Here is a 25,542-nt window from a genome sequence, read left to right on the forward strand (position 1 = left end):
TGCCGCATTCTTAGGCTCTTTTCCTGGTATCCACTATTAGCCACTACAGGGCCAGACAGGTAAAAGGTCTGATACTAGCGATATTAGTACGGGTAGTACGGTGTAGCTGCTGATATAATAAATGGAGTTAGGTACTTACTCCATTGCTGGCATTCTGTGTTGAACGTCCCGATCTGTATCGTTCAAATCTGTTTAGAAATAAATAAAAAAACCCAACATGGACTATCAAAGCTACCAATAAACGATGAAAACATGAGTTTATAACAAAGCCATGACATGCTTGCCACTGAACTTAAGTTTTTGTTTGTTCAAGAAGGAACCCTGAAAGCTTCAACTCCAATCCAGGATAAAGGGAGGATAATTGCAGAAGTTGCATTTTTGGGGATGTGGGTATTAACTAATCTGATCTTGCAGCACACACACGCCTGAAAAACACTGTAGGATTTGTCTTTGGTTGGTGTTGGGTTTTTGTTTTTATTTTTCATTAAGTGCTTCATGATAGACTATTCTGTTAGTCAAGGGACAAGAGGAACTGCAGCAAGATTGATGCTCCCAGGTAAATAAACTGAGTACCGCAGCAAGTCTTACTCCCACTTAACAGCTCCCTCTTGCTGCAATACATGTAAATTAGAAGCCATATGCATGCGAGCACGGCCCTACCCAGGCAGCACATGGCAAGAGAAACAATGATTAGCAGATTCACTTCATAAATGAATTCTGGCTCAGCGCAAAGATCGTCAGAGCCTACGTTCAAATAGGTTGGTACTTTTCAAGAATGAAAAGTAATGATGTTGGATAAAAATGCTCCTACTTCTTAGGGGAAGAAGTCTGGCTAGTCAAGATCTGGTCTCTTCTCTACTCCTTTCCCAACCAGCTGTGCATCTGGGGCCACAAACCTAAACCCAGCTTTCATGAACTCAAAAAAGCAGGGGGAACTACCTCCTCCCAAGGCCTGTCTGAGCCCAGTCTGATCGCCTTCCATACCAGGAAAAGCACCGTGATTTCTCTGAGGTTAGAGTTTTTCCTCATTTGAAAGAAGTTTCATACATAACCTCACTTTTCAATAAAAACCCTATAATACTAATATATTCCTGTGGGTTTTCTCACAGATGGACAAAATGCACCAGGGAATCTCAGGCAAACTGAAATGTTTTCTTGATGTAACAAAGGGAAACGCAGACTTAAAGGGCAGCAAAACCAAATTCAGGCCCAAATTTCAATTTTAGGAAACCGTGGGTGTCTACTATTACTGGAAATCCAGCTCCCTTAGCTGGAAACCTAAGACACCTCCCACCTCTTATTTCTCACCAAAAGGCTTATGAACCACACGTTCGTTTACATCCAGAGCTTCACAGCGAAGGCTTGAGTCACTGACAGAGCTCGGTACCCATACTAGAAATCAGCGTGATGAATGTGGAGCTTTTGGAATAGTTGAGGAGGAACTGGAATTTATTGAAATGGTCAGACCAAGCTATTCTACCACAAATCGCTTGCTCACATCACTCAGCTCACCTTTCAGTGTATAATGACTACAAATACATTAGCCCCCATCAGCAAAGTCGCAGATGGGGGAAATTAGGAAAAATATTAAGGGTGACCAGACTAAGCCTTAGCGGCAGTTACACTCTGCCACTTGCAGAATCACGCTCATGGCATGACACACATACCATTGCACACAAAAAGCCAGCATTTGTTTCAAAGTTTGCCCCATCTCCTCTGAATGACTCAATCAAAGACAAAATCGAGGCCACTGAGTCTTCTTTCCAGCTTTTGCTGTGACAGCCCAGATTCACATATCTAGAGCCCAATTTATTTTTAAAGGCTTGAGAAACAAAGCCCCGTGCTAAGAGCAAGGAACAAAGGGTACTCTTTAGTGCCTCGCTCCCCAGGCCTGTCATTACGGGGAAGATTAAACTTTCCCAAGACTGCTGTATCACGTGTCACCTACTGCAGCAGATGTGGCTGACAGCGCCTTTGTCTAACATGTCGAAAGTCCTATGACCCAAGTCCAGCCCCTGGGGATGATTCCCACAGACCATCTCAACTCTGCGTAAAACAGGCTTTTTTCAAGATTTTAAGTGTTACTTAAAAACAAAGCCCTTACATGCATGAAGGTGACGCCCACCTCAGGCAGCTCCCCTTGCACCAGTACTGGAACTAGAAAGCTCCAAGATCAGAAGACAGAGAGAGCTCACGGGAGCCTCCCTAAGCCAGGACGCAGCACAAGCATTTGTGCAGAGCCCAAGCGAGCAAGTAGAACCAGCCACTGTGGCCGTGCTATTTTCAGTCCCAAGTCCCTACATCTGTACAGCACCGCACAACAGGGACTTGCAGGCTCGAGTCTCTGCTAGTTCAGAGAGTTTTGCACAAGGTTGCCCTGCATTTTATGGCTATGCCCCACAAAAATTCAATGGCTAGGACAAAAAAAAATAAAAACATGGTATTAAAGGAAACAACTGAACCCGGAATGTTACCATAAAAGACCATAAAAAGACTCTGTAAATGCTAAATGCTTTCTGTGGTTTGGCTCTCCATGTTTTGTGATGTTGGCCCAGATGGCCAGCTCTTGTCAACTGACCTATTTTACACTTAAGTGAAAACCCACAATGTATGTAAATAGTTGATGGAAAAGGTGCCCCACCTTTCGTATCGGAGGAAGACGTTATTTAAATCGTCATTCACATGCAGCAATTCCTCTGTGACTTCTTCATTGGACACTCGTGAGATAAGCTCCACAATTCTCTGCTGCATAGCTCTACAGGTTCGGTTCAGTTCCTAGGAGGAATGCATTGTGCACACACATTCTGATAAGCAGCTAGCAGTAAGTAGATTTAGTTGAGCTCTGTTCACAGCCAAACATATCCCCCAGCTGAGAAACACTAAGACAAGTCTATCTTTGCATGATTAAATGTCACCCAAAAGCACATCTAATCAAAGATGCCCTTCAGGAGACGATGGCATAAAACCTTGAGAGCCTATTTACAATTCAACATCCTGATTCTTCTGTAACTCCGAGCACTTCAGAAAATAAATATCTATATTTTAGTGATGTGTTTTAAGAATAAAACATGTTACTACAACAGCTTTCCAGAAGAGAGCTTTCAAGGAAAATTCAGTCTGGTCTTTTTGGCAATATCATCCCTAAAATCTAAAAGATGCACATGGTGGAACAAGTCGGGGAAAAAAGTTCATCAGGGCTAACACAAGTAGCCAAGTGTGTGCTAGGAAAAGAAGTGCTGAGGACACAGAACTTACCAACTACTCAGAACAGGAGGGTGAACACAAAACAAGGGGAAGGAGCATAAAAAGATGAGCACTCCACGCACGTTTCAGTACTGAACTACGCACAGAAACGTTCCCTTCAACTGAGCAGATCCACAGACAAGAGGCTGCAGAAAGGCAGTGGGGAGTTTCAGAAGAAAATTTTAAAGAATATAGAGTAAGGGCATTTATTTTAGAAGTGTCTCATGCCAAGAAATCTAGGTTTGAGTTTGCCTAAACCAGGAGTTCTCATGCTTCCAGGACGTCTCTTCCATCAGCGATTACTTAGCAGAATTCTTTACTCCTGAAAGGCCTCAAGACCAAAGGTCAAAGCCGGCATGTTGAGGAGGAACTACAAGAAGAAACGTGACATATTGCATGGCGCCACTGATTAGGCCCATGGTTTTACTTCAATAAGCACTGACATTTCAACTAAAGCATGTCCCTCTGTCATCTTCTACCCCCCCACCCCAGCTCCACTTCACAGCAAAAATTCAGCACTAAACAAGGATGACTTGTTGGTACACAACCTTCGGGATGAAAGCAAAGATGTGTTTGTTTTCCTTGCATGGTCTGACATCCTAAGCTCTGGATAAATTTCACCTAGTGCAATCCAGCTGCCTTAACAGCTTGAGGAATGTGTTCTCCAATGTCAGTTTTGATCCCATCACTTTAGAAGCAGATTGTGACATTTCAGAGGTTTGTTTGCTGCCTTTCCGAGAGGGCTGACAGTACCTATCTATTCTGCTCAGAGCTGGCTCTCCAGCAAGCTGTTTACATTTGGTTGTTGGAGAAAATGTCAGGAATTATTTAAGGAGGAGGGCTATATAAACCTCAAAGCAAGGAGTCCTTGCATGCAGCACCCAGCTCACAGCTTTCAAAAGACTAACCATCCTTTGTGATCAAAAACGGGTTCTCCCCAGCTCTGTGATTCAGGTTTAGGAAGCACCAGTCAAAGAAGGGAACCAGTTGGAATAAAGAATTGTTGCTGTCACTCCATTTTATGATCAAGTTCTTTCACCTTAAAGCTATGCTGTAAGGTTACGCTGTCAAGATATTAGTAGTTGTTTCTGAATGTAAGCAAACTGTTTTACGCTGTTTTGGTCTGTTGTGCTTTCCTGGAAGCTTCTTTTGTTTTGAGCAGTCCGACCCAAATGGGCAGTAACTGAAAGGCTCTTTATTGCAAAGCCTCTCATCAGCTGCCATGATGGCTCTGAGACAAACACACAATACCGCTGCATGGGAGAGACCAGTTTTTGGATGGATTTCAAACTCTGATGTATCACAGAGAGCAATTCCCTGCCTTCCTCCAAATGTACTGCTGTGGCAGCCCATCCTCCCTGCTGGAGGATCAAAACAGAAGCCTATTTCAGAAGCCTATTTCTGAAGCTATGGAAAGGCAAATACCACGTTAAGGGCATCAGCTGGAATGCTAGATCGCAGCATTCCTCACCTGTGTTGCACGTGGTACCGTATTACTTTCCTCAGGCAAAAGGGCACCTTGCTACCACTGGCCGCGGGAAACAGGTATGAAGCCTGAGACATGAGCTCAACTGAAACTTTTCCCTTTTGAGGTAATAAATCCTGTACTGGATTGAGACTTTCCAGCAAAGAAACCCCTTCTGATTACTCAGTCTAACCCTCCGGACAGCACAAAACTTTGCCTGAGTGCCTGCCTTAACCTTCAGGAGAAGCTACAGCACATCTTCTGGAAAATAGATTTCAAGTGGCAGAGAATCCACAGACCCTTGACAACATTCAGTTCAGATGGAAGTGCTTTTTTTTTTGCACAGTGACCGGGAACGCTTTGCCACTGTACAAGTGATGATGGAGGATGTAAAAGAAGCAGAAATGCTCAGGGCTTACAGAGCCTATTGCAATTTTAAGCTGCTTTGTGGCAAAGGAGACCTGATATTCAACATTGGGAAAAATTTCTAGCTACACGGAGAAGAAAGCACTGGAACAAGTTCCAAGGGAAGTCAGGAAATCCTTGTCACTGGAAGCTTTAACAAAGGAAGAACATCAAGTGATGAGAGTAACTGGGGTCAAGCGCAGTCCACATTGATTTTGTAAAACAAGCAAACCAAGGCAGTGAAGTGAACTACAACAAAAAACATCCCCCAGAGAAACTCAAGCACAGAAAGGATCAGAATCATATTTGCTAGGAAACTGTAGGAAACTGTTACCTGGAGTAATTCAAGGTCTGAGGAATCCTCTTGTCCAGGTACCATTTCTGTCAGCATTTCAGACATCACTTTTGTATTCCCACGAACAATATCCAGTTCACTGCGCAGACGGGCAATCTAAATTGGGGTAAAATACAGCAAAATACTGCATAATCTTTTGGTTTAAGCAGATCATTTTCAAGAACTGACTTTGTGATACCTCTGCTTCTGTCTGACTTGATATCTTAGGCTCCAGACATTCTAGCAGGGTAAAAAAAAAGTAAAGACAAAAAGTTTACCCAGGAGAGAATTTTAGAAAAACAACAGAAAAAGAAAAGAATTTTGTAGAACCACTCACTATCATCACAAACCCAGATGTGCTACGCTTGCCTGGAAGGGAAGCAATTGAAACCAGCATCTAAAAACAGACCTCAGCTGCAGTAGACCTCGAGTGCCTCACTCAAGTGTGGGGAAGGATGTACAACTTCTGAGCAGGATCTTTGGCTCTGAATTTATTATTTTTGCAGAGAGAAAATAAGATCCTATATTAGGGCATTTGGAAGGGTCTTAGGGATACAGGCTTAATTCCTTGTTAGAAAGGCTTCCTGCATCTGCAAGATATTCTGTGCCTTTCAAGGAGGGGGGCTAATGAGAATAACTGCTATCCTACTGCACAACCGCTGAGTTTTTCAGATCGTGAGGTTTCGTAACTGCTGCCATTGGGAGGCCATACAAACAAATCTAAAGCCCAGATTTTACTGTATAATAGGAGGAAAGACTACTAAGTAGAACCAGATCTAGGAGGCAATCAAAGTCAAAAGAGTTAAAATGAAAGTTCCTTTGCAAACTGGTTTCTAGTTTGATCTGCTGAGAGTCTCACTCAAAAGAATCATCATCCCAATACCTGTTCAGAATTAGCAGTGATGGGACCAGTCACATTCAGAGCTGGAGCCTGAGGAGCAGAATACGCCGTTGGAGAAGATGAGGAATAAGAACTGGTGCTCATCCTTTGCTGAGACTGTGAATTGTGCATATTTGCTGCAGGATCAACTTCAGGAACACTCTGCCACATCAAAAAGACAAGAGTTCACAAGCTGAACTGTGACAGCACTTGCTTTGTCAGCAACCTCAGGCCAAATACGTTCAAATATAGAACATAATTGCACCTTGTGGAAAAGGTCAGTGTAGTTACAAGAACAGACTGGCAGGCCATCCCATAAACAGACAGCCGTAACAAAAATGCATGCCCGTATCTTTTGACTCAACCCACATGCGTTTAAGTCAACTTATCTTTACAAGAAAAATGAGAAGCAAAATAAAAACGAGCCAGAGATAAATAATTATAAATTATTTAAAACTAGGAATTAAGTTGCAGGCTTACAAAAAAATGATGTGATATATAGATACTGGATTTAATTAATCTTGACACAAGAATTGTAGTCTTTCAGTCCTTGATCACCTGCATTTACCACTTCAAAGACTCATTAACTTAAGCTTTCAGAGTGAATAATCAGAACACCTGTGATCATTAAGTTACTTTCTAGCAGCAGTTCTGTCAACTTTACAGACCTAACTTTTCAAAGGTGTAAAGATCACACGTTACCACAGGATCAGTGAGAGATTCAGACACCTTTAAAAGACAGGCAGGCCTTGGTTCAGGGTCATCACCAACAGAAACAACCATACTTTTGAGAAAAAGAAGTAAATCTCCATCATACACCCTGCTGGACTCTCTCTGAACAAATTAGCTGCATTTGTCTGGTGGTTTTGTGGTACAAGACAAGTGTAGAAACCTCCTCCAAACTCTTCTCTCAGATTGACGTTTGACTCAAGGGGGGAGACTCCATTAGCTTATCGGCATGTCAAATGCAGCTGCTCCATTATGCTTCTCCTACATGCCCTTTCATTATTAAAAAAGTCCTTACAGAAGTGAGAAAATGTGCCAAATTCAGAGAACGGGAGGGGAAAGAAGGGCAGTTACCAACTATTTAGACGTCTTGGAAAAATACCCCTGGAATCACGGTGTTGCAGCTTACCCTCTGTGGTGTGTGTATTGGAGACAGAGCATCAAGATCTGCCATGGGAAACTCTATGCCTTTCCTCTTGAGTTCTTCATAAATATGCACTACTCCAGTTAAATCAGGGCTACTTCGAAAGGCATCAGCCCAAGCCTGGAAAACATGAGGGATTATCCATAAACCTCCCGAATGATGTTCCAGCTCCACCCTGACCTCAGATACAGGCTACAAAAGCTTTCATGTATTTCAGCTTCAAAGGGAAGCTGTAATCATTAGACCTGGTCTAAAAGGTCCTGCAAATATTATTCAGACAGTCAAGTACACGTTTTATTCGAATATAAAATAGACAGGAACCCAGTGCGTAGCAGCTATGTCTAACGCCTGACATCATCAGAATCTGTAAATGCAAATGAAAACCCCTTCCAATCTCCTCTACTAAGCACTGACTGCGTGCTGATCTTTCCTTGCCTATTCAATGGCCAATGACCCACCAAAAAAAGTCGGTATGCAAGATTCAGATCTAAGCAAAATTCATAAAGTCATACAATAATCTTAGGTAATCTCAATTTACTTTCTGAAACACCCTCATTTCTTGCCAAATAAAGAAAACCCCATAGCTGTCAAGTTTTCTTCAGTATTTTATTTGGACCAAACTTATATAAAAAAGGTAGTTTCTGAGGTTCTTATACTGTGAAAGATGCAGTCCCGTGAGCAGCAGAACTAATGAAGCCTGGGCTCTTACAGAGCATATCCAACACTTAGACACCCCAGTGTGTCAAAAAGGACAAGTTTAAAGGGAGAATTTCCCACAGCCAGAACACTCATAACATCTCTCCCGCATGAATTCTCTCGTGTCTAAAAAGACTTCAGTTCATATTTGAGCTTTTCCTTCCGTGGGAGTACTAAGTGTTTCTCTTCGCTAGCCAGCCTCCCATACTCATGAAGCTGCTAGGAGCATAATATCTTGAAAGCCTCTACCCCCTTTCACTTTTGCTGGAAATTAGCCAAGTATTAAAAATTTAGGGGAAGGAAAAATTGAAATATTATGACTCAATTAAAAACGAAGCATTCCCCAAACCCCCACATATGTGAGGCAGAGTATCAGTGTGCTGGATCCAGAACTACTGTGAGACGTGTGTGTGGGCTCTGAACTTAATTAATTTAGTCATCACTTTTACACTAGTTCTTTGACTATTTTTACTTTAAAAGCTGTTTTAACCCACTTCCTATATTTGAGAGGAGAGAAATCAAGGATAGTAAAACAAGAGAAGAAATAATATTAATATTTAACTTACATTCCTATTCTGTTCAATTCTAAGAACGAGCGTTTCCTACCCTACATGCCCAGGAGACAATCCATTATCAGCTGCAAGCTAACAATTCTGGGTTTGCTTCTCAGCTTTGTTAAAGAGTAAATTAACTGCATCAACTGTTCTGATGCAGTGCAAGTCCAAACAGCCCCATCTGAGCCAGAGAAAACAGCTCTGACTGCAAAGAGCCATTCTGTTTCCTTGGAACTGACCTTCCAAACCACCCCTAATTCTGATGGAGATATTGACTGTACAAGTAATTCTACCCTTGCACTTTCTCTGCATGTTCAATTTACATAAAAAGTCATCTGAATGATGCTTCTACATAATGGTGTTCCCCAATTCAACTCTATTTGCAAGTGAAAAATGTTAGGCAAGGGATGCTCTCTTTTAATAATCACTCAAAAGCAAACTTAGAGGCGGAAGGATGTTGCGTTGCTGCCCCCAACTTTTAATGAGGCTTGTTTGCCCAGGAGGATGTACTAAAGCATCCTCTTTTTCACTGGCTTCCTATAAATTTTGTTGTAGGCACTAATGACAGTGAATTCACTTAATTTGCACTCTACCTTTTTAATATATTGTTTCTTCTGCAACACTCCTCTCTGCACAAAGGACACTTTCATTTCTATTCTTCTGCCTGAGCTGGCAGCATTATCTTCATCAGTGTGTGTCTCAGAGGCCACAAGCAGGACTGGGCGCTATTGTTCTAAGTGCTGTCTACACACCTTGTAAGACAATCCCTGTCCTAGACAGCTTACAGTTCAACCAGGCAAAAGTAATATTAGGTTTACTTTACGGATAAGGAGCTACACACAGAGCTTAGGAGACCTGCCCATTGTCCGACCAAGTGTATGACAGAGGTGAGGTTGAATTCAAATCTTCTAAGACTTTGGGCCAGACTGTCAAAGGTAGATACTTAAGGATGCTGCTGTATAAATCCCACTTGGCACCTCAGTGTGTCCAAATAGGTTAATTAAATACCATTGCAAATCTTGCCCCTAAATCAGTGACCATCACAAAAATTTTTTTCCAGCGTTGGACACTTTTTAACACGTGTACTCTCCAAAGAATCTGCTGTGCCACTAGAAGTTTCCCCATGCTTCATCTTTGATAACAGTGCTCAGCTATTGGGCAGCAAAGTGGTATCAACTCTGAGGTGACACGCAAGCTCTTACCAGAGGCACAGCAATAAGGAACATTTCCAAGGCCTTTTTAGCAAGAAGAAGGAAGGATAAGCAATATGTAATAGATGCTAATTCACGTACACTGGGAAATAGGTTGAGAAAGTGAGACACAAGATGCCCAACATCTCAAAACAGTCAAGTCTCTAGCTAAGAAATTGTGTGTCAGCTTCATCTGCCCTTGCTATGGAAAGACCCAGGAGTACAAGAGCTGTATGGTTGGACACGTACACTGTTTGCACAGCTTTTTCCGTGCTTCCAAGTGCTATTAATCCTCTCATTTCTGTTCTTATTAATTCCCTGATATCAAATTCTAAAGAGCCTACAGCAGGGGAACAGAGCTGAGAAGAGATCAGACCCCTGGAAGGGAGTTAACTCCAACTGCAGGGAGCTCTAAAGAGCAAAGTCTAAGCTGAGCAAAGTGGTCACGACGTGCGGGATATTTCGGGTGTGCGTGTCCACAGGGCAGCTGAGATGAGTGACTGCAATCACTTTTCCAAACTTGTCAGGCAATCTGGAAAACAAAGTCCCCTACCACCTCCAGCTAAAGAGACACTAACAGAACCCACCCACAGGCAACTTTCATAATTCTCAAGCTTTTTATACCAACAGGCATTTAGTACCCAGGCTTTTAGCTCTACTGCACCAAGTCTACTCAGATAAAGCTCTGTTTGATACACTGAGGCTATGACTGCGGCTTTTTGGTTATGTTACAAATACTTCCATCTTAGTTGCATTGATGACTAGGAATCCACTTAAATCCAGGACCCAGCATAACCAACATTCTCTAAAGCACTGTAGCAGAGCAAACAGTATGGAAACACGCACAGTTTCTCTTCATGGGACAGTATTTAACCTCATCTGGTGGTCACAGCATGCACCTGCTCTCCCACCAAAGCAGGCAGACACCCAAGGGCTCACTCAGATGCACAAGAATCGCTTTTAATAATTTCATTAATTTTGTGATTTTTTTTTTTTAAAGAAGCCTTGAGATCAGAGACCAGAAATAAAGGGACCCCACAGACCCCAATGCAATGCCCACCTAATTCCCCCACCCAGCCTATCTCCTGTTCGGAAATCACTTATTTACATTGTCATGCTCTAACGATGTCCTCGTATCTGTATATCCTAATAACAAATAAACCAGGAGAAATTCAACTGCGTGCTTTGCCACACAAATCAGAAGTATATCCGGAAAACTATGCTGCGCATTTCTAAGTACCTTCCCACAAGAAACACTGCAGCAGGTTTATATCATTTTAAATACGCAGTGTCTTTTAGTCTCTGGTGTATGCAATAGCCTGTAGGAGCTTAGTGATAAAGCTTCCTATAATTGTCAGATTTCCTCCAGGCAGGCACCAATGTTTCCTCATGTGTTGCTAATGGTTTGTGGAATTAACATGGCTGTTTATTGTTATGCTGCACAGAAGGAGAAGTGGCAGACAAGCCTACGTCTGAACTTCCCCACTGCAGGCAAGGATCTGATAGTGCACTTTTACTGCACAATAACCAGAGAAAAGACACCAAACCCATTTTAACTCCTATATGGTCATTTACTTTTCTATAACCATCTTTAAAAGGAATTCAGAACGCTTTCTAACGGAGGGAAACCGCTTCATTTGACGGTCAGGGAAACAGACACAGAAAGGTAAGTGTTCTGCAACTGACAGCGAAAGTGCGATCCTCTAATTTCCTGGCCTCAGATGACAAGCCCATCACAGAAGCAGGTCTCCAGCTTCTAGATTTGACTGTTAAATTGCAAAGCCATCCACTTATTTTAGAGCAGAGTGGTACCTCTCTAACTAGAATCCAGGCATTTCTGCCTGGATAAAATATCTATGCATGTGCATGTCTGCTCTTCCCTGCCAATCTGGATATATTGTTTGTTTTTACGTATAAAAAACTTGCCACACTTTTAATGATGACAGCATGTTTAGCGATGCGTAGCACTGAAGCAGACAGTCCTTATTTCAGGCAGCAACATATGGAAGCAGAGACAAGCTGTGTACCTGAATCAGCGCTAGTACTTTATCCTGTACAATAGTGGGGGGGTTATTCTTGGGCGAGATGATTTTCACCAGAACACCATCTATGAAGTCACGGTTTGCCACTAAGACATGAAAGCGATGGCCACAGTTCTTCACACAGGTCTCCAACACCTACACACACACAAGAAAACATTCATTGTTGGAGCAAAGCTTGATCAAACACATAGCACCTATCTGGTTGGTTTCTCATTTTATCTTATTTTATCTTATTTTAATTTATCTTATTTTATTTTATTCTAAAACTTTTGATGGGAGGGAGAGAAGACAGAGGAGAAATCACACTTTTAATTCTTCTTTTCTTCCCCAATTTTACCAGAAAGCTTACTTTTCTACACACACATTTAGATGTACCTCACCCACCATTAACATATTGGGCACTTTTGTGATCTAACTTTGCCCGTTTTCAAGGTAAAAAAATATAAAGTTTCTTCCTCTTCAAAGCAGAACTTTCCAACCTGCGCAGCTGAACAGCTAAGTACACAGCATCACATCAAGAGCAGGTAAGACAGAGGACATCCTGTCACAGTGAGATATTATCGTGCTGTGCCACTCCACCATTTCCTATGTACCTGGAACACAGCTGGACCCACTTGCTCTGAGCTATAAGCCGCGTTTTAGAGTTGGGAATTCAGGTGAATGATCTTCGCTCATTCAAAACACTCCCTTGTGAATGCTCTGACAGGTTATACTTTGACACATTTTCCCCCTGCAACCTAGCTAGAGGCACCTTCCACTTGCCATTCAACTGCCATGGAAGAACAGCTGTTGATTTTTCCTCTGAAGAACATGATTAGCATGGAGATAAATCCAATGCGTCACTTCTCCTTACAGCCATGCCTAATAACCACTGCGACTCTCTATCTGGGGAGGCTGTAATTACTCTCCTAGTTCAGCTACCTTCATCAGCCCTGATGACACGGACTCATTCCTGATGAATTTCGCTGTTTCCAGCACAATAGATAATCTCATGGTTTGGTCTTTGGTGATCTGTCAAAATGACAATCCAGGATAGGAAATGGCAAAAAGACAGAAAGTACAGTCACGCTTCGTCAGGGAGATGCAACAAGAGCTGTGCGAAAGAATCATACAGATCACCTACCCACAGCAGCACAACTCGATCCAGTTACTGCTGCTCATTCCTCAGACCGCTGCGGCGCTGAGCCTGCCCAGCACCGCGCGCTCAGGAGTGCTGCATTACCCAGGAAACCCCTAGCTAAAGTCATCAGTAGCAAAGGTCACTGGCAAATTATCTCACACCTTAGCAGTGCTGCCTAAATGCACAGAATATAATTTACACTTCATTGAGTGAAATTAGATCAGCATAAATTAGTTTTGAGTCTCCTACAGAGATCCATTCACATGGGAAATTGTGCATCAACTACTTATGAAGCTGAAAATATGGCAAGTTCATCATCCTCACTTGCAGATATGCCCACAGCTGTTGTCTTGGAGGGAAGAAACAGCAGGACGCAGGGAGATGAGTAGAAGGGAAAGCCCCAAAGAGTACACAGACCCATTTGGGCTACTTTAACTTTCCTCAGTCAGTACTTGGGATGAATAAGAGCCCAGAAAAAAAGCAGAAATCAATTGAGTCAGAAAAACGCTATGCAAAGCTTCCAGCAACTCTCCCCAAGGAAGCGAGGAGGCAATTGGAGAGAAGAAAAGGGCAGAGCAGTGGCTGTTAAAGCAAATAGTGCGTTCATTCAAGAGAGTGCCAGGAAAAGGAAATGACAGAAGAAAAGGGTTCTGCCCTTCGAGGCATTCCAGCCTGCCCCCACTCACCGTCAGCGCCAGCATGACCTCTCTGTAATTTTTGTTTCCGTTCAGCCTCTTCTTCAGTGCTCGAATGGCATCCTTTGGGCTGAAGGAGAAACACACCATTTTTAGAAGACAGCTCAGGCGCTCTTCACATGCCATACATATAATGTGGGAAAAGGAATCCTTTACCATTTCCAGCTGGACATAAGCATGTGTGTTAACTTCAGATTACTTGACGACAACCAAACTAGGGTCATGTAGAATTATGCGAGGAGACAAGATATCACAGAAGTCAAGACCAGAGCAATGCCCGAGGCCTCCAAAAAGGCAGGATGTTGATCAAGGAGGAAAGACTGACAGCCACTCAGAAAAAGGCTCAGGGCGTAAGACCAGCGATCAGTTCTCCTGCAAACTGCAAGCAGCACAGCTTTTCTGATGCTGAAGGAGATGTATCAGAGAAGCTCTCTACTCAAATAGCTGAAATTAATAGCATTGCAGCACTGCAAAGAGATACACCTGCTGAAAACAAGAACCCCAGAAGTACAACTGGGTACCCTCTCCAACAATACATTTTTCATGCCAGCCCTCCCAAGCAGAGACCGACCACGGAAAGTGCTGCATCATACAGTGGTCTTCTGAAATGTTTAAGGAGCAGGAAAACAAAGAAGCTTATATGCAAACCACATTCAAACTATGAGCATCTGCCCCCGGACTCACTGCATCTCTTCACATGCTGAGTACAACTGGATGAAGATTGTGCTCGTGAACCTTTCAAAGTTTAGCGAAATAGCACATACCCTTCTTCTGTCTCGTTGATAATGTCACAGATCTCCATGTTAAGTGTCCAGTCTTCGCTCTGCAGAGAGCCATCGGTGGCCTTTTCTGTAAAGGAAAGAAAAATAAATCTTTTTATATCTTCCTCATTAGGTACTATACTTCAGTCCATCTTCAGTTACTCTCAGCTGAAACTATCCAGTAGAAGATAGAAAAAAAAAAAAAAGTCCCCACTGACTGTAAGCAATGTCAAACTTTCTCTCCTTGTTTTAGGGATCAGCATAAAGGTTTCCAGACAGAATCAGTTATCCCTCGAGCTCACTACCTTCAGCCCACATAGATGGGCTGCTCTTCAAAGACTCCTGAATTCCTGGGAGAGTAGGAAAATGTCAGCTAATTCCAATTTGAACTTGTTGGATGCTGTGTTGCTGGCAAGTTATAAGGTAGGAAAATCTCCCCAAAATCAACATGACCTCCTCCCTGTTTCAGTAGGTAACACTGACACATCAATTGAGGGAGGAAAGATAGCAACTTGGAGACAGAATTCAAGGAAGCCCGGAATTTCAGTGTAGAAAGAACCACCAGCACATGAAAACATTTAGCACATGACAATTCAGGTCACAATATCATTCATGGGCACCCCTTTTTGCCTGGGATTCTTTTTACTCCTGTACCGCTGTCCCTCAATACTCGATTGCCAGGGGGCTGGGAACTGCTTCCCTCTGTCCCCAATGTCCTCTCCGTGCTGGAGCTACGTGCACATCTCCCAAGCACAGTCCGCCTTCCTCCCGACTCCCAAATGCTCCCTCACTATTTGTGTGGCAGGTAAGTCAGTCGCTCCGGCATCAGGCTAACTTCTATGGGAAGGATGACCTATAGCACTGTGACAGTGGCAGATGCCAACTGTTGGCAGTTTAATTTATAGTCGTCTGCAAGAGTAGCATAACCATAACTTCAAGTAATCAGTTGACAAGAACTATTTCCTCCTTGGGATTTCCTCCTAAATCAATATAGTTCTGTCTGGTGGTGCCTAGAACATCCCCTGAATTTTTCACACTTTTCACTTGCGGCATTCAAACCTTAGCTGCGTTACACTACCCACATTCAGAAACGCTATCGAGTTGAACGTAAAGCCTGTTGCCAGAGAGACCTAAAAAGGGCACCTTTGAGATGAACACGACCTTCTCCTCTGTATTAGTCTAAGTTTTTCTACAGATCTCTGACATCCAATGTTGGAAGGCAAACAGGGTAAACAAAAGCACGTTTAAAATGTAAAACAAACCAAAACCCCCACCAACTTCTAAACATTTTAAAGCACAAACAAAACCACAGGTACCATCTTCCCCAGCTTTCCTTCTGTCTTTACCTCAGACCCCAATCTGTCCCCCAGAACAAGGCAGATTTTGTTTGAGAACACCAGACTCCAAGGACTTCTTCACACATCTCTCTTTCTGTTTACCAGCCACGTTTTTCCCATTAACATTTCTATCACTGTGACTGAGGATAGAGATGCCCACAGGCCACAATTATGGGACATTATTTAGAGAAAGGCTATGTGTCTGGGTAATTCAAGTTTCAGTGACTTGTCTACACCCGAGCAGTGGCAAAAGCAGCTCCACCAAGGACAGCAATTACAGAAGTCTGAGACAAACCAGGCAGCACATGCAAAATCCAAGCAGAGAGTGCTGAAAAGAAGCCATCTGTCTCCGGAATGGAGAGGGCCCTGTGGAAAAGGAGATTATGGAACAGGAGATTGTTCTTTGCAGGCCTCAATTCCCATTCAGAGAGGCAGTGCTGCGAGACGCACACAGATCGCCGTGTCTCACCAACCGGGGAGGAAACAGAGATGGCAAAACTCCCAGCTGTGCCATCTTCACCTCTGGGTCTTTTCCAGCCATCACCACCTCATGTGGAGTTCTCTTTGGCAATGAAAACTCTTTCTGTTTGAGGAGGAGCCTCAGAGAGATGCATGGCTTCCAAAATGTCCAATAAATACTGGAGAGGTTATTGAGCATTTTTAATTTACTGCATTTTGGATACGTTGGGCAGGGATTCTCTTAAGGAAGAGTGCAGGCAGAGCTGTTTAATCTTTTCTGGGATACAGGAATTCATCTCTGTGCAAAGTTACTTGTAACAATTGGGTTTTTAGTTGCATTTTGTTCTTCTACTGTACATAACACTTCATTGCTATAAAATGTGATCTGCCTTCACCTCCATATAGTCCTCGTTGCTTAGGAAAACGTTTTATTTAATATTAGAGAAAAACCCTTAACAGTCAGGGATATAAAAAAATCACTACATCTGCTCTGCTGGAGAAGGTGATCTCCAAAGCTGCAAAGGATTTATAAACACAGTGCCACAAAATGAGAGATTACGCCTTAAATAAAGGGTATTCCTTAAGCTGGGCGTATGATTTGTTTTCTTAATCTAAAACTGTATTAACAAATTTGTGTGTTCTTGACAGCATTTGGCGTCAGGCAGCAACTTAGCGATGTTCGTACTCTCTGGTCTGCTATAATCACTTTTTATAAATGATTGCAGAAAATGCTGATCCTGCACAAAGTTGTGCTAGCCGCCACTTTGTTCATTGCGCTTGTAAAACCCATTTAGTTAAGGTTTATTTTGACAAAATGTGTATATGCCAGTACTCCACAGCTAAAAACTGTGATATTTTGGAGATGGTAAAGAGATGCTGCTGCGGCACTGTACGGAGGGTAGCACACACTCGTCTGGGGTCCTCAATAACCTCATTCATATTTCCCTTCTGAGAACCACGTGGGAAAACGAAATCCCCTTTCTCCCAGAAAGTTTGGTTACCGCCTTTTTATTTTTGCATTTCTGTTCTTTAGTTGGAGTAATACGTGGCTGAGACTGTGTGGGTTTAAGACGTAACATTTGTCTTTTTGAGAATTAGTTCTTTTCCCCTTGGGTAATTGTTAATTCGAATAAGAGTCGGGAGCTAATTTTAGTCTCTTCTTCAGCGACAGAGAGCACACAAGCACTTGTCATCTGTAGTCGTTTGTCCTTTGTAGGGTGTGTGACCCAGATTTGCTGCTGCAGCGCTCTCTCAACTGTTAGAAAGGAGTTAACTGACTGCAGAGAAGGCATGCGAGTTGGTGTGTGATTTGTTTGAAGAACAGTATTACACTGAAATGAACTGAAAGCCTGTAGAGCTCTTCCAGAACCAAAACACAGTGGGTCGTCACTTCTGGATTTCTGGTGAAACAGCTCTGCCTGCACTCCTCCTTAAGAGATTCCCTGGCCAATATATCCAAAAATGCAGTAAATTAAAAATACTCAACAACCTGCCTGGTATTTATTGGACGTTTTTGGAAGCCATGTATATCTCTGAGGCTCCTCCACAAACAGCAAATAGATACGACTGACAAGATAAAACAGAGTTTGGAAACTATCACAGAATTGTGAAGAAATGGCATGCGAATGATGCAAATACCCTTTAGAAAAGCCACCAGTTCCTCGGTCTCTTTCAAGCTCATTAAAAGGCATCTAAATGGCACTAGTTCACACAAGGACTCTGGAACATGACCAAAGAATTCCAGGGTGACATAAGAAATGTTAAATCAGACAAGGAAAAAAGCAATGAGCAGGAGTCTCTCCTGCCCCTCCCCTCACTGAACTGAAGAGTTTATGGTAGAGTTTAATTGTGTAACAAAAGGGCTGGCAAGTCCCAGCCCGGGTGCCAAGGATGCCTTGCACAGCTTCTGCCCCGGGAGCAGCTCTGAGGGCTGTGTTATTGCCGAGTTTGCCACCACAGCAGGGGCCAGGAGTTATTGTCTGACACGGAGATGCGATACAAGCAGTAAGATCATCAGAAAGTCTCTCTCGGAAACAAGATGCTATCAGTTCCCACCACATTTCCCAAATTAAAGCATAAATGTTCTGGTAGAAAGAAAGACAATCTGGCTCTCCACGCCTGACACGCTGCAGACCTTGGACACTGCATATGCACACGCAAGCATTAGCTTATCTCTAGTCTGCAAAGAAAAGGAGAAAAAATGGTGCTATTTTTTCATTCACACCTTCCCTCTGAGATCTAACTCTTGTGGCCGCATTTTACACTCTGCCAAATGGCAATATCAGTATTTCCCTGCTCACACTGAAATCGTGTACATTTTTGGCGTTCAGAAGTCACTGTTCAGTTGCATAAAGTTTTCAGTGTAAACCGTCCCAGCCCACAAACCCCCCAGCCAAGCCTCTTCCCAAACAACCTGCTCCGACCTGAGAGATGTCACCACAAGGAAATCGAGTCAGAAATTCCCATGTAATTGCCACATCATAAACAGCCTGTGCAGGGCAGTACAGGAATGCTCTTTAAAATGCAAGGGGAAAAAAAAAAAACTTTTACCCCCATCTTGAACCCAGCTCAAAAGTCACCTAACAAAGATACGTGACTGCTGGTGGTCCTCGAGAAGCTGCTGTCACAGCCCTTTACAGTTCGTACTACTTTTGCTTCAAAGTTACGGTTTAATGTTGACGATGCTTAAAATTTGACTTTGTTCACACACAGAGAAAAAGCAGAACTCGTCTCTCTTCCCTGCTTCCCTCTTCCAATACTCTCCTCTGACCATTACACCGAACCTGCCAATGCAGACGGCCTGACGGTTTTCACTAGGATTGCAACTGCTCAAGTGGAAGTCTGTATGCTATTTAACTCACATGCCATATGCCAAGACTGAAAAACCGACTGCTGGAAACGCTGGGAACATCTACTCTGCCTGAATGATTACAGAAGGCATGACCAGGGTAAAAATCTCCCCAAAAGGTCTATCTATAGACACCAATAAGCGACTGTGGTGCTGCATAACGTTCTTGGAAGAAAAGGCAAAAGTGAAAGCTAAATATTGTACTAGCTATAAATCGCATTAAATGAAAATGGAAGAACTGTGCTTTTTTCTGTCTGAATACCAGAATCTTGTGAATGAACACATCTTTGTGCTCAGAGAAATCACAGTTTTCTGTCTTGGGACTTCTCCAGATGTTGCTTCAGAGACTTTTGATTCATATGTTTGGGAAGAATTACATACAAAAAATCATTTTCTGTTTATGCAAGAAGCGTGCACACCAATGCACCGTATTAGAGAGATCCAAAAGCAAAAAAGTTCCGATTCCAAATTTCTCCCCTTCCCTCCAACAGCATTTGGTGCTCAAGCAGCAGAAAACATTTTTTTTTTTTTTTTTTTTTTTTTTTGCTCGGAAGTTCAGAAGATGGCAGATCTTAGATCTTTGTCTTGCCTCTTAACAGTCCACCTGCCTACCAGCTGTGCTCCAAGACTGAAATTAGCAAATCAAACAGTCAGATGTGTTATATTTCACTCTGCATAATATGTGACAGAGAACAGAAGACGCCACGTTATTAGCAGGCTTTTACTTCCATCCTACTTGTCCCCCTCCCTTCAGCTCGGTGGAGCTCTCTCAGAAGCAAGGGCTATCATCTGAGGTCAAATGTAAAATGCTTTTGTAGAATGGACAGAGGTCTTTCAGAGAAAAAAAAAAAAGAGTTTTGCAAGGCAACGCAAAACACACAAGATAGCTCACGAGGGAAGATAAGCTATTGAAGGAGACGATAACACCTCTCCTCTGAGCTGTAGCTTATAGAATTGTTTTGCTTTAAAGCATCATTACATTTTGTGACTGCAGTTGTCTCTCTTGGATTCAGCAAATCATCAATGACCTGCATGGCACCGTCAATAAGACCTGGGGAAAGACCATACAGAGGCCACGGAAACATATATCAGCTGTCCAAGCAAAATGAAGATACGACTAAAGATCCTCAGCATTCACATGGCTGCTGAGTTCAAGACATCTCACTTGGAAGACAGAGATACACTAGAATAACACACTTGGATACTCCTGGACCTAACAGCCTATTCTTGCTTTTTATGTATTTGCTTTTAGAAAGACAGTCACGGACACTTAGACATTATGGTAACCAACAGGAGGTTTTTTCCTTTTTATCAAAACGCTGCTATTAAAAAATAAATGTGACTCATTCAAAATTCAAGATCAAAACTCAACTCTGAAGTGACTTACTCATAAAAACCTGCCAGTTTCTTTGTTAGAAAGCACAGCTCCAATAGCATTTTTCAATTAGCCACCTCACTGCTCCAAGTCCTTTTTCTACATTCCTTATTTCACACTGCTCTGAAAATGCTGAGCTTCACACTTCCAAAGAAAAAGCCAGTCAGCTAGAACAAACGGGCTCAATCTGAACTGCAAGGCATTACAGAAAAACGTGATTTGGGTTGTACTGCCGCAGCACTGGTCATCCACTTTGACCGTTGTGATTTTTCAATTGATTTTAGCTATGCTTGCATCAAAACTCTTTGGGATGAAGTCATCTATCCTCCCCTCATTGCTTTGCCAAAGTTTCTGGAGCTGAATAAATGAATAATCATGATTTATAATGACTGCAGAGTCTACGTTAAAATAAAATAACAAGAGAAGCTGTGGACATGCACATGTGCAATCAAAATGAGTATTTAGCTCGAATGCTGTTTGAAGGCACAGCAGCAAACTGGGAACTGTCATTTTCTCCAATTAACTTTCAAGTTTTCTTCTTTTTGAAGCTGCAACCCAAATGCCAAACTTCTTCAAACCTGCTTTCCAGATCACGCTTACCTGCAATCATGAATATGTAATATGCAATTACTGTGCCTTTTTAAGGACCACATGGTATTCAGAGTTATGCTACAACATTCCTGCGATTTAGATATGCTACAGAAAAGACATCGCCCAACATCTCCCACAAACTCAGCCTCTCAGGAGCAGGAAACTACAGCTGATTAACGGAGCATAGCTACACAGCAGTTTCAGAAGCAGAGCAAGGTGAATGGATTAATACATATTAAACAAATATTAACAGCTGTATAACAAAGAAAAATTTTTCTTTCATACTCAGATCAGAGCTTCACCTGAACAAGAAGAAAAACAAAACAGAAATTCTAATAATAATATCAGAGTAGGCAAGACAGAATATCTGCCTGACTCGCTTAGTTTAGCACATCTCATAGGTCTCGATGCATTTGCAGGTTGTAAAACCAAACTGACCTTCCCGGACTGCGCTATTGTATCGTACAGAAATGGCCTGACAGGGTAACCTAGTCCAGGCAGTTTCTGTACTCAAATGTCATTCATCTCAGGCACAAATGATGGTTTAGTCATAGTCCTTAAAAGCACTGGAGTCTGGATCCCAAGCAGAACAGTGTGTTTCTCTACAATAAAGACTTTTGTTATGAATCTTCTCACTGAAGTTCCCCCATCAGCAGAAATTGTTGCTGCTGACAGCATGCTCCGCTGAATGACATGTGTATATAAGTTGCTCTCTTTCAAAACAGATGGCAGAGAGTACTGCTTCTTTAAAACAACGTGAAATTCCTCTGAGTTCTTCATTCTACACAGCTTAAAAAAACAAAACACAAAAGACCGCCTTCCTCCCACATACTGTACACCCATTAAAGCTAACGGGTTGACCCATGTACTGTAAATAGCTGTCCTTCAGAGCTAGGTCATATGGCAGCAGCTCCCAGCTCATCAAGCTATTTGCATGATTCAGAAGCACTTTTCCCTAAAACTGAGCCTGCGCTGCGTGTTTCTTCACCTCTTTCAGCAGTGACCTTGGCCAGGTCCCCATCTCACCGCAAACCCATGGTATTCAACATACGGTGCTTCTTTGCAATTGACAAACCAGGACCTGCTCACGTCAGAAATCAATACGCTAAAGCCTTCAATCAGAAATGTCAAAGCAGTTTTAAAATATACGTCCTGTATTAATGGATTTTTATGGATTCGAATGGAGATGTTTGCTGTGTGATTTACTGTAGGGGAGCGACAAATCAATGTTCCTTTATGACATGTCACATCTCATGACAGACTGTCCCCGCGTACTGTTGTATCGGTGGAGATGATGGCTCGCCACTTCGCAAACATCTGTGATCTATTAGGCAACACTTCCACTAGTCTAATATTATCACACTCTGAGTGTCCATCTTTCTTCTCTAGATGAGAGGCAGGAAAGCATAAATTAAAGCCTTCCGAGTGACAAAACGTTCTCCCACGGATTTGCCTTTCTGAATTAGACCGCCACTGCTGTGACTTGTCCATATGATTTCTGTATGGGAGACGTTATCAGCACAGCGTTGTTTAAACAGGTCACTGCGTTGGGATGGTTACCCAAATCTCCTCTTCCTTTGATCACGGTAAGGCAGCTGGTCCTCTATACCAAATCACACCGACATTTAGTCATTGCCATAGGCAGAACTTGAATTGTACCCTACTACCTGCCAAAGAGTTTTTATATTGTTTTAATTTTTCCAAGGAATTTGGATGACTGGGGGGGGGGGTTGGGGGGGAGGAACTACCTTGTTCCTTAATTGGGGCTACCAGTTCCTTACCTGAGAATCTCACGTATTAAAACACTGACATACTGGATGAATAACACCTGTTTACCAACACTAGAAATACAAATTTTTTTTAACAGCTGAGTCTTTGGCTCTGCCCCACCCCCAAAAAAAACACAGACAAAAAAACTAGCCAAAGAAGCTGGAAAAATAATCTTTTTCCAAACACACCTTAGTAGGTGTGAAGCTTTTCTCACCAGAAAGACAACTCACAATAGAAAATCCTAGTATTCCAAAAAAGCTCTTAAACAACTATCTAATACATATACATGACTTTGTCCTAATGCAAAAAAACAACTGCTAAAAAAAAGAGCAGATTTCATTACTTTTATTAGCCTTAACTTACAAATCTGAGAGAAAGGGCAGCTGAAAGTAGTGATTTATTTCTCAACTTCTTTGTTAACAAGTATGCCTAAAGGCTCTATTACTGTGGGGTTTTCTTTATAAGAGCCACACAGAACACCAATGACAGTTCCTTATATAAACCGTTGCAAATTGCTTTTTAAAACATTTGCCCCAAAATGCAGAAAAACGGTATCACAATACAAAGCAGAAGAATGTATTTGATCAGTAAGATACCACCAGGAGGTGAGAGAGAGAGGAATAGTCTATGCATCCAGGTGCAGTTTTACCACCCAGAACCGCAGGCAGAGCGGCATTACAATTTGATATCTCAGCTGCACAAAACGCACCATCAAGAGCAAGAAGGTGTCCTGATCTGTGATTACCTGCCCCGTTCAGGACTTTAATGGCATCCAGTAATTACAGGTGAGACCGAAAAAACGTCTTTATGAAAAGTTATGGATGATCAGTGTGTCAGTGAGCTATATTTGAAATCTATCAGCTCTTGATGGCTAATTTTGTACTACATGAGTAAAGCAAGTTCTAATAACTCACTTGGGACTTCACTCCAGTACTTACAAGCTACGTGCTTTTCATATTCATAAAACAAAACTAATTGCCTTTCATGGATGAAATGTTCTAAGAATTTTTAATCCACGTCAGCTGCAAACTCTAAAAATCCATCCCCATATATTTAAAACTCCCCCTCCCACCCACTCACTTGCAACATGTTTGCTGCAAACAAACTATAAAGCAAAGATAATCCATCAGGCTCCTACATTAGTATTATTTATATTATTTTTTTACAAGTTACTCCTAAAGTCAATTGCCCACGTTCTCACACGCTTAAAATAAAACACTAATTGCACTTAGGGAAAAAAAGTCAAAATCTTTCATGCCTACAAAAAAAACAGCTACAAACAAGTTTACTCCTTAGCTGCAGCATGCTACAGCAGATTTTTAAGTAAACGTTCATACACAATAATTAAAATGTGTTATGAATTAAATGAAACAGCTCTTGCAGTAGCCTGTTTCATGTTCATGTTCCCACAGCCGGCTCTCCAGTATATCTACAACTACGAAGGTGAGAGCTGTGTCCTCTGGAAAACCACGATTATCCAACACGCAGAAGCGAAGGAGACAGTGGGGAGTCTGCAGCTTTTGAGGGCTGACGGCTCACGTTTTCTAGTGTGAAATGCTTCGGTTTGCTTTTCAATTTCGCAGCCTTCCCTCACACTGCTCTACAAGATGACAGCAGGCCTATGCAAGAGGCAGCTAGCTCCGATCCCATTCAAACTCTCCAATGTCTCCACGGCTTGAGGATCAGCGTCTGGAATACGCTAAGCGTTTTCGCCACGGGAAGAGGGGAGAGCTGGCGCCCGTTCCACTAGGTAACAGGAATCGCTTTTGCCAACGCTGCTGTCATTGAAGGGCTCTATTGCCAGCTGCCCGTTCCAACAAGCCAAGCTCGCTATGCCTGCAAAAGCTTAGCGGCTAAACACTTCCAAATGATCTGCTCAGGAAACCCGAGTGCAAATCAGGCAACGCTAATAACAAGATACATGTGTGCAATTCCGTCTTGTACGGGCTGAGAAATGCAGATTTCTTGGCCTCTAATAATGCTATTAAAAATTCTGCTCCATTTCTACAGCCCTGTTTCTCATGTGTCACTGCTGTAGATAAGCCTGAAAAAGACTGATAAATAGAAAATGTAAATACCGTAAGTTTAGATCAAGTATGCAAATGCCTATTTCTGAGACTGTCATTTTAATTTTCCCCTAAGTCCCCATTCACCAGCTTGTGTTATCTAGTCATACGACTTTGTAAATTCTTCAGGTCAGGAACTGTCCCAATGCATTTCACATTCCACTGCTATCGCCTATATTACATGATACTACTAGTGTAGTAAAATTAAAAACAATGTAAATGCATCAGGGGACTGCAGCATACTTTTGGAAAATAACTATATTGGTCCTTGGACAGTTAAAATTCTAACTAGAACACAGATCTTGAGCACGGCTTACAAACAGTTTGGCTTATTTACCATATGGAGCAGGGAAGCAAATCCTAGGAAATGCAAAGGGCTGTGTTCTAGTGCATTCTGGAAACTGCAGAGGATGGAGGGGAACTTTCCCAGTGTGAACATATGCGATCTTCTGGAATCTACAGAGAACCACCTCTCTGGTCTTTGCTGCTTACAGATTGTTAATCAACAGCACAGGAGATGTCACAGGATACCAAATGATAAATACGAAACCTACTTAAGCC

At 42.4% G+C, this 25,542-nt stretch overlaps 1 protein-coding gene across 8 annotated transcripts in view; it reads right to left on the minus strand.

The window, feature by feature from the left end:
- The window catches only part of TOM1L2 (target of myb1 like 2 membrane trafficking protein), a 58,202-nt gene that overhangs the window by 23,315 nt on the left and 9,345 nt on the right, over positions 1–25,542 (minus strand). For all 8 annotated transcript variants that reach the window (XR_012588635.1, XR_012588634.1, XM_074597060.1 and 5 more), the window contains exons 2-9: positions 14,539–14,623; positions 13,766–13,844; positions 11,945–12,094; positions 7,463–7,597; positions 6,331–6,489; positions 5,448–5,564; positions 2,642–2,775; positions 140–188 (exon numbers count right to left, since the gene is read on the minus strand). Coding sequence is in view for 6 of the 8 variants with exons in the window: in XM_074597060.1 (XP_074453161.1) it covers positions 140–188; positions 2,642–2,775; positions 5,448–5,564; positions 6,331–6,489; positions 7,463–7,597; positions 11,945–12,094; positions 13,766–13,844; positions 14,539–14,623 (908 nt within the window). In the remaining 2 variants the exon portion in view is untranslated. The remainder of the gene's footprint in view (positions 1–139; positions 189–2,641; positions 2,776–5,447; positions 5,565–6,330; positions 6,490–7,462; positions 7,598–11,944; positions 12,095–13,765; positions 13,845–14,538; positions 14,624–25,542) is intronic.

The sequence above is a fragment of the Larus michahellis genome, chromosome 8, assembly GCF_964199755.1.
Source record: "Larus michahellis chromosome 8, bLarMic1.1, whole genome shotgun sequence".
NCBI lineage: Eukaryota > Metazoa > Chordata > Aves > Charadriiformes > Laridae > Larus > Larus michahellis.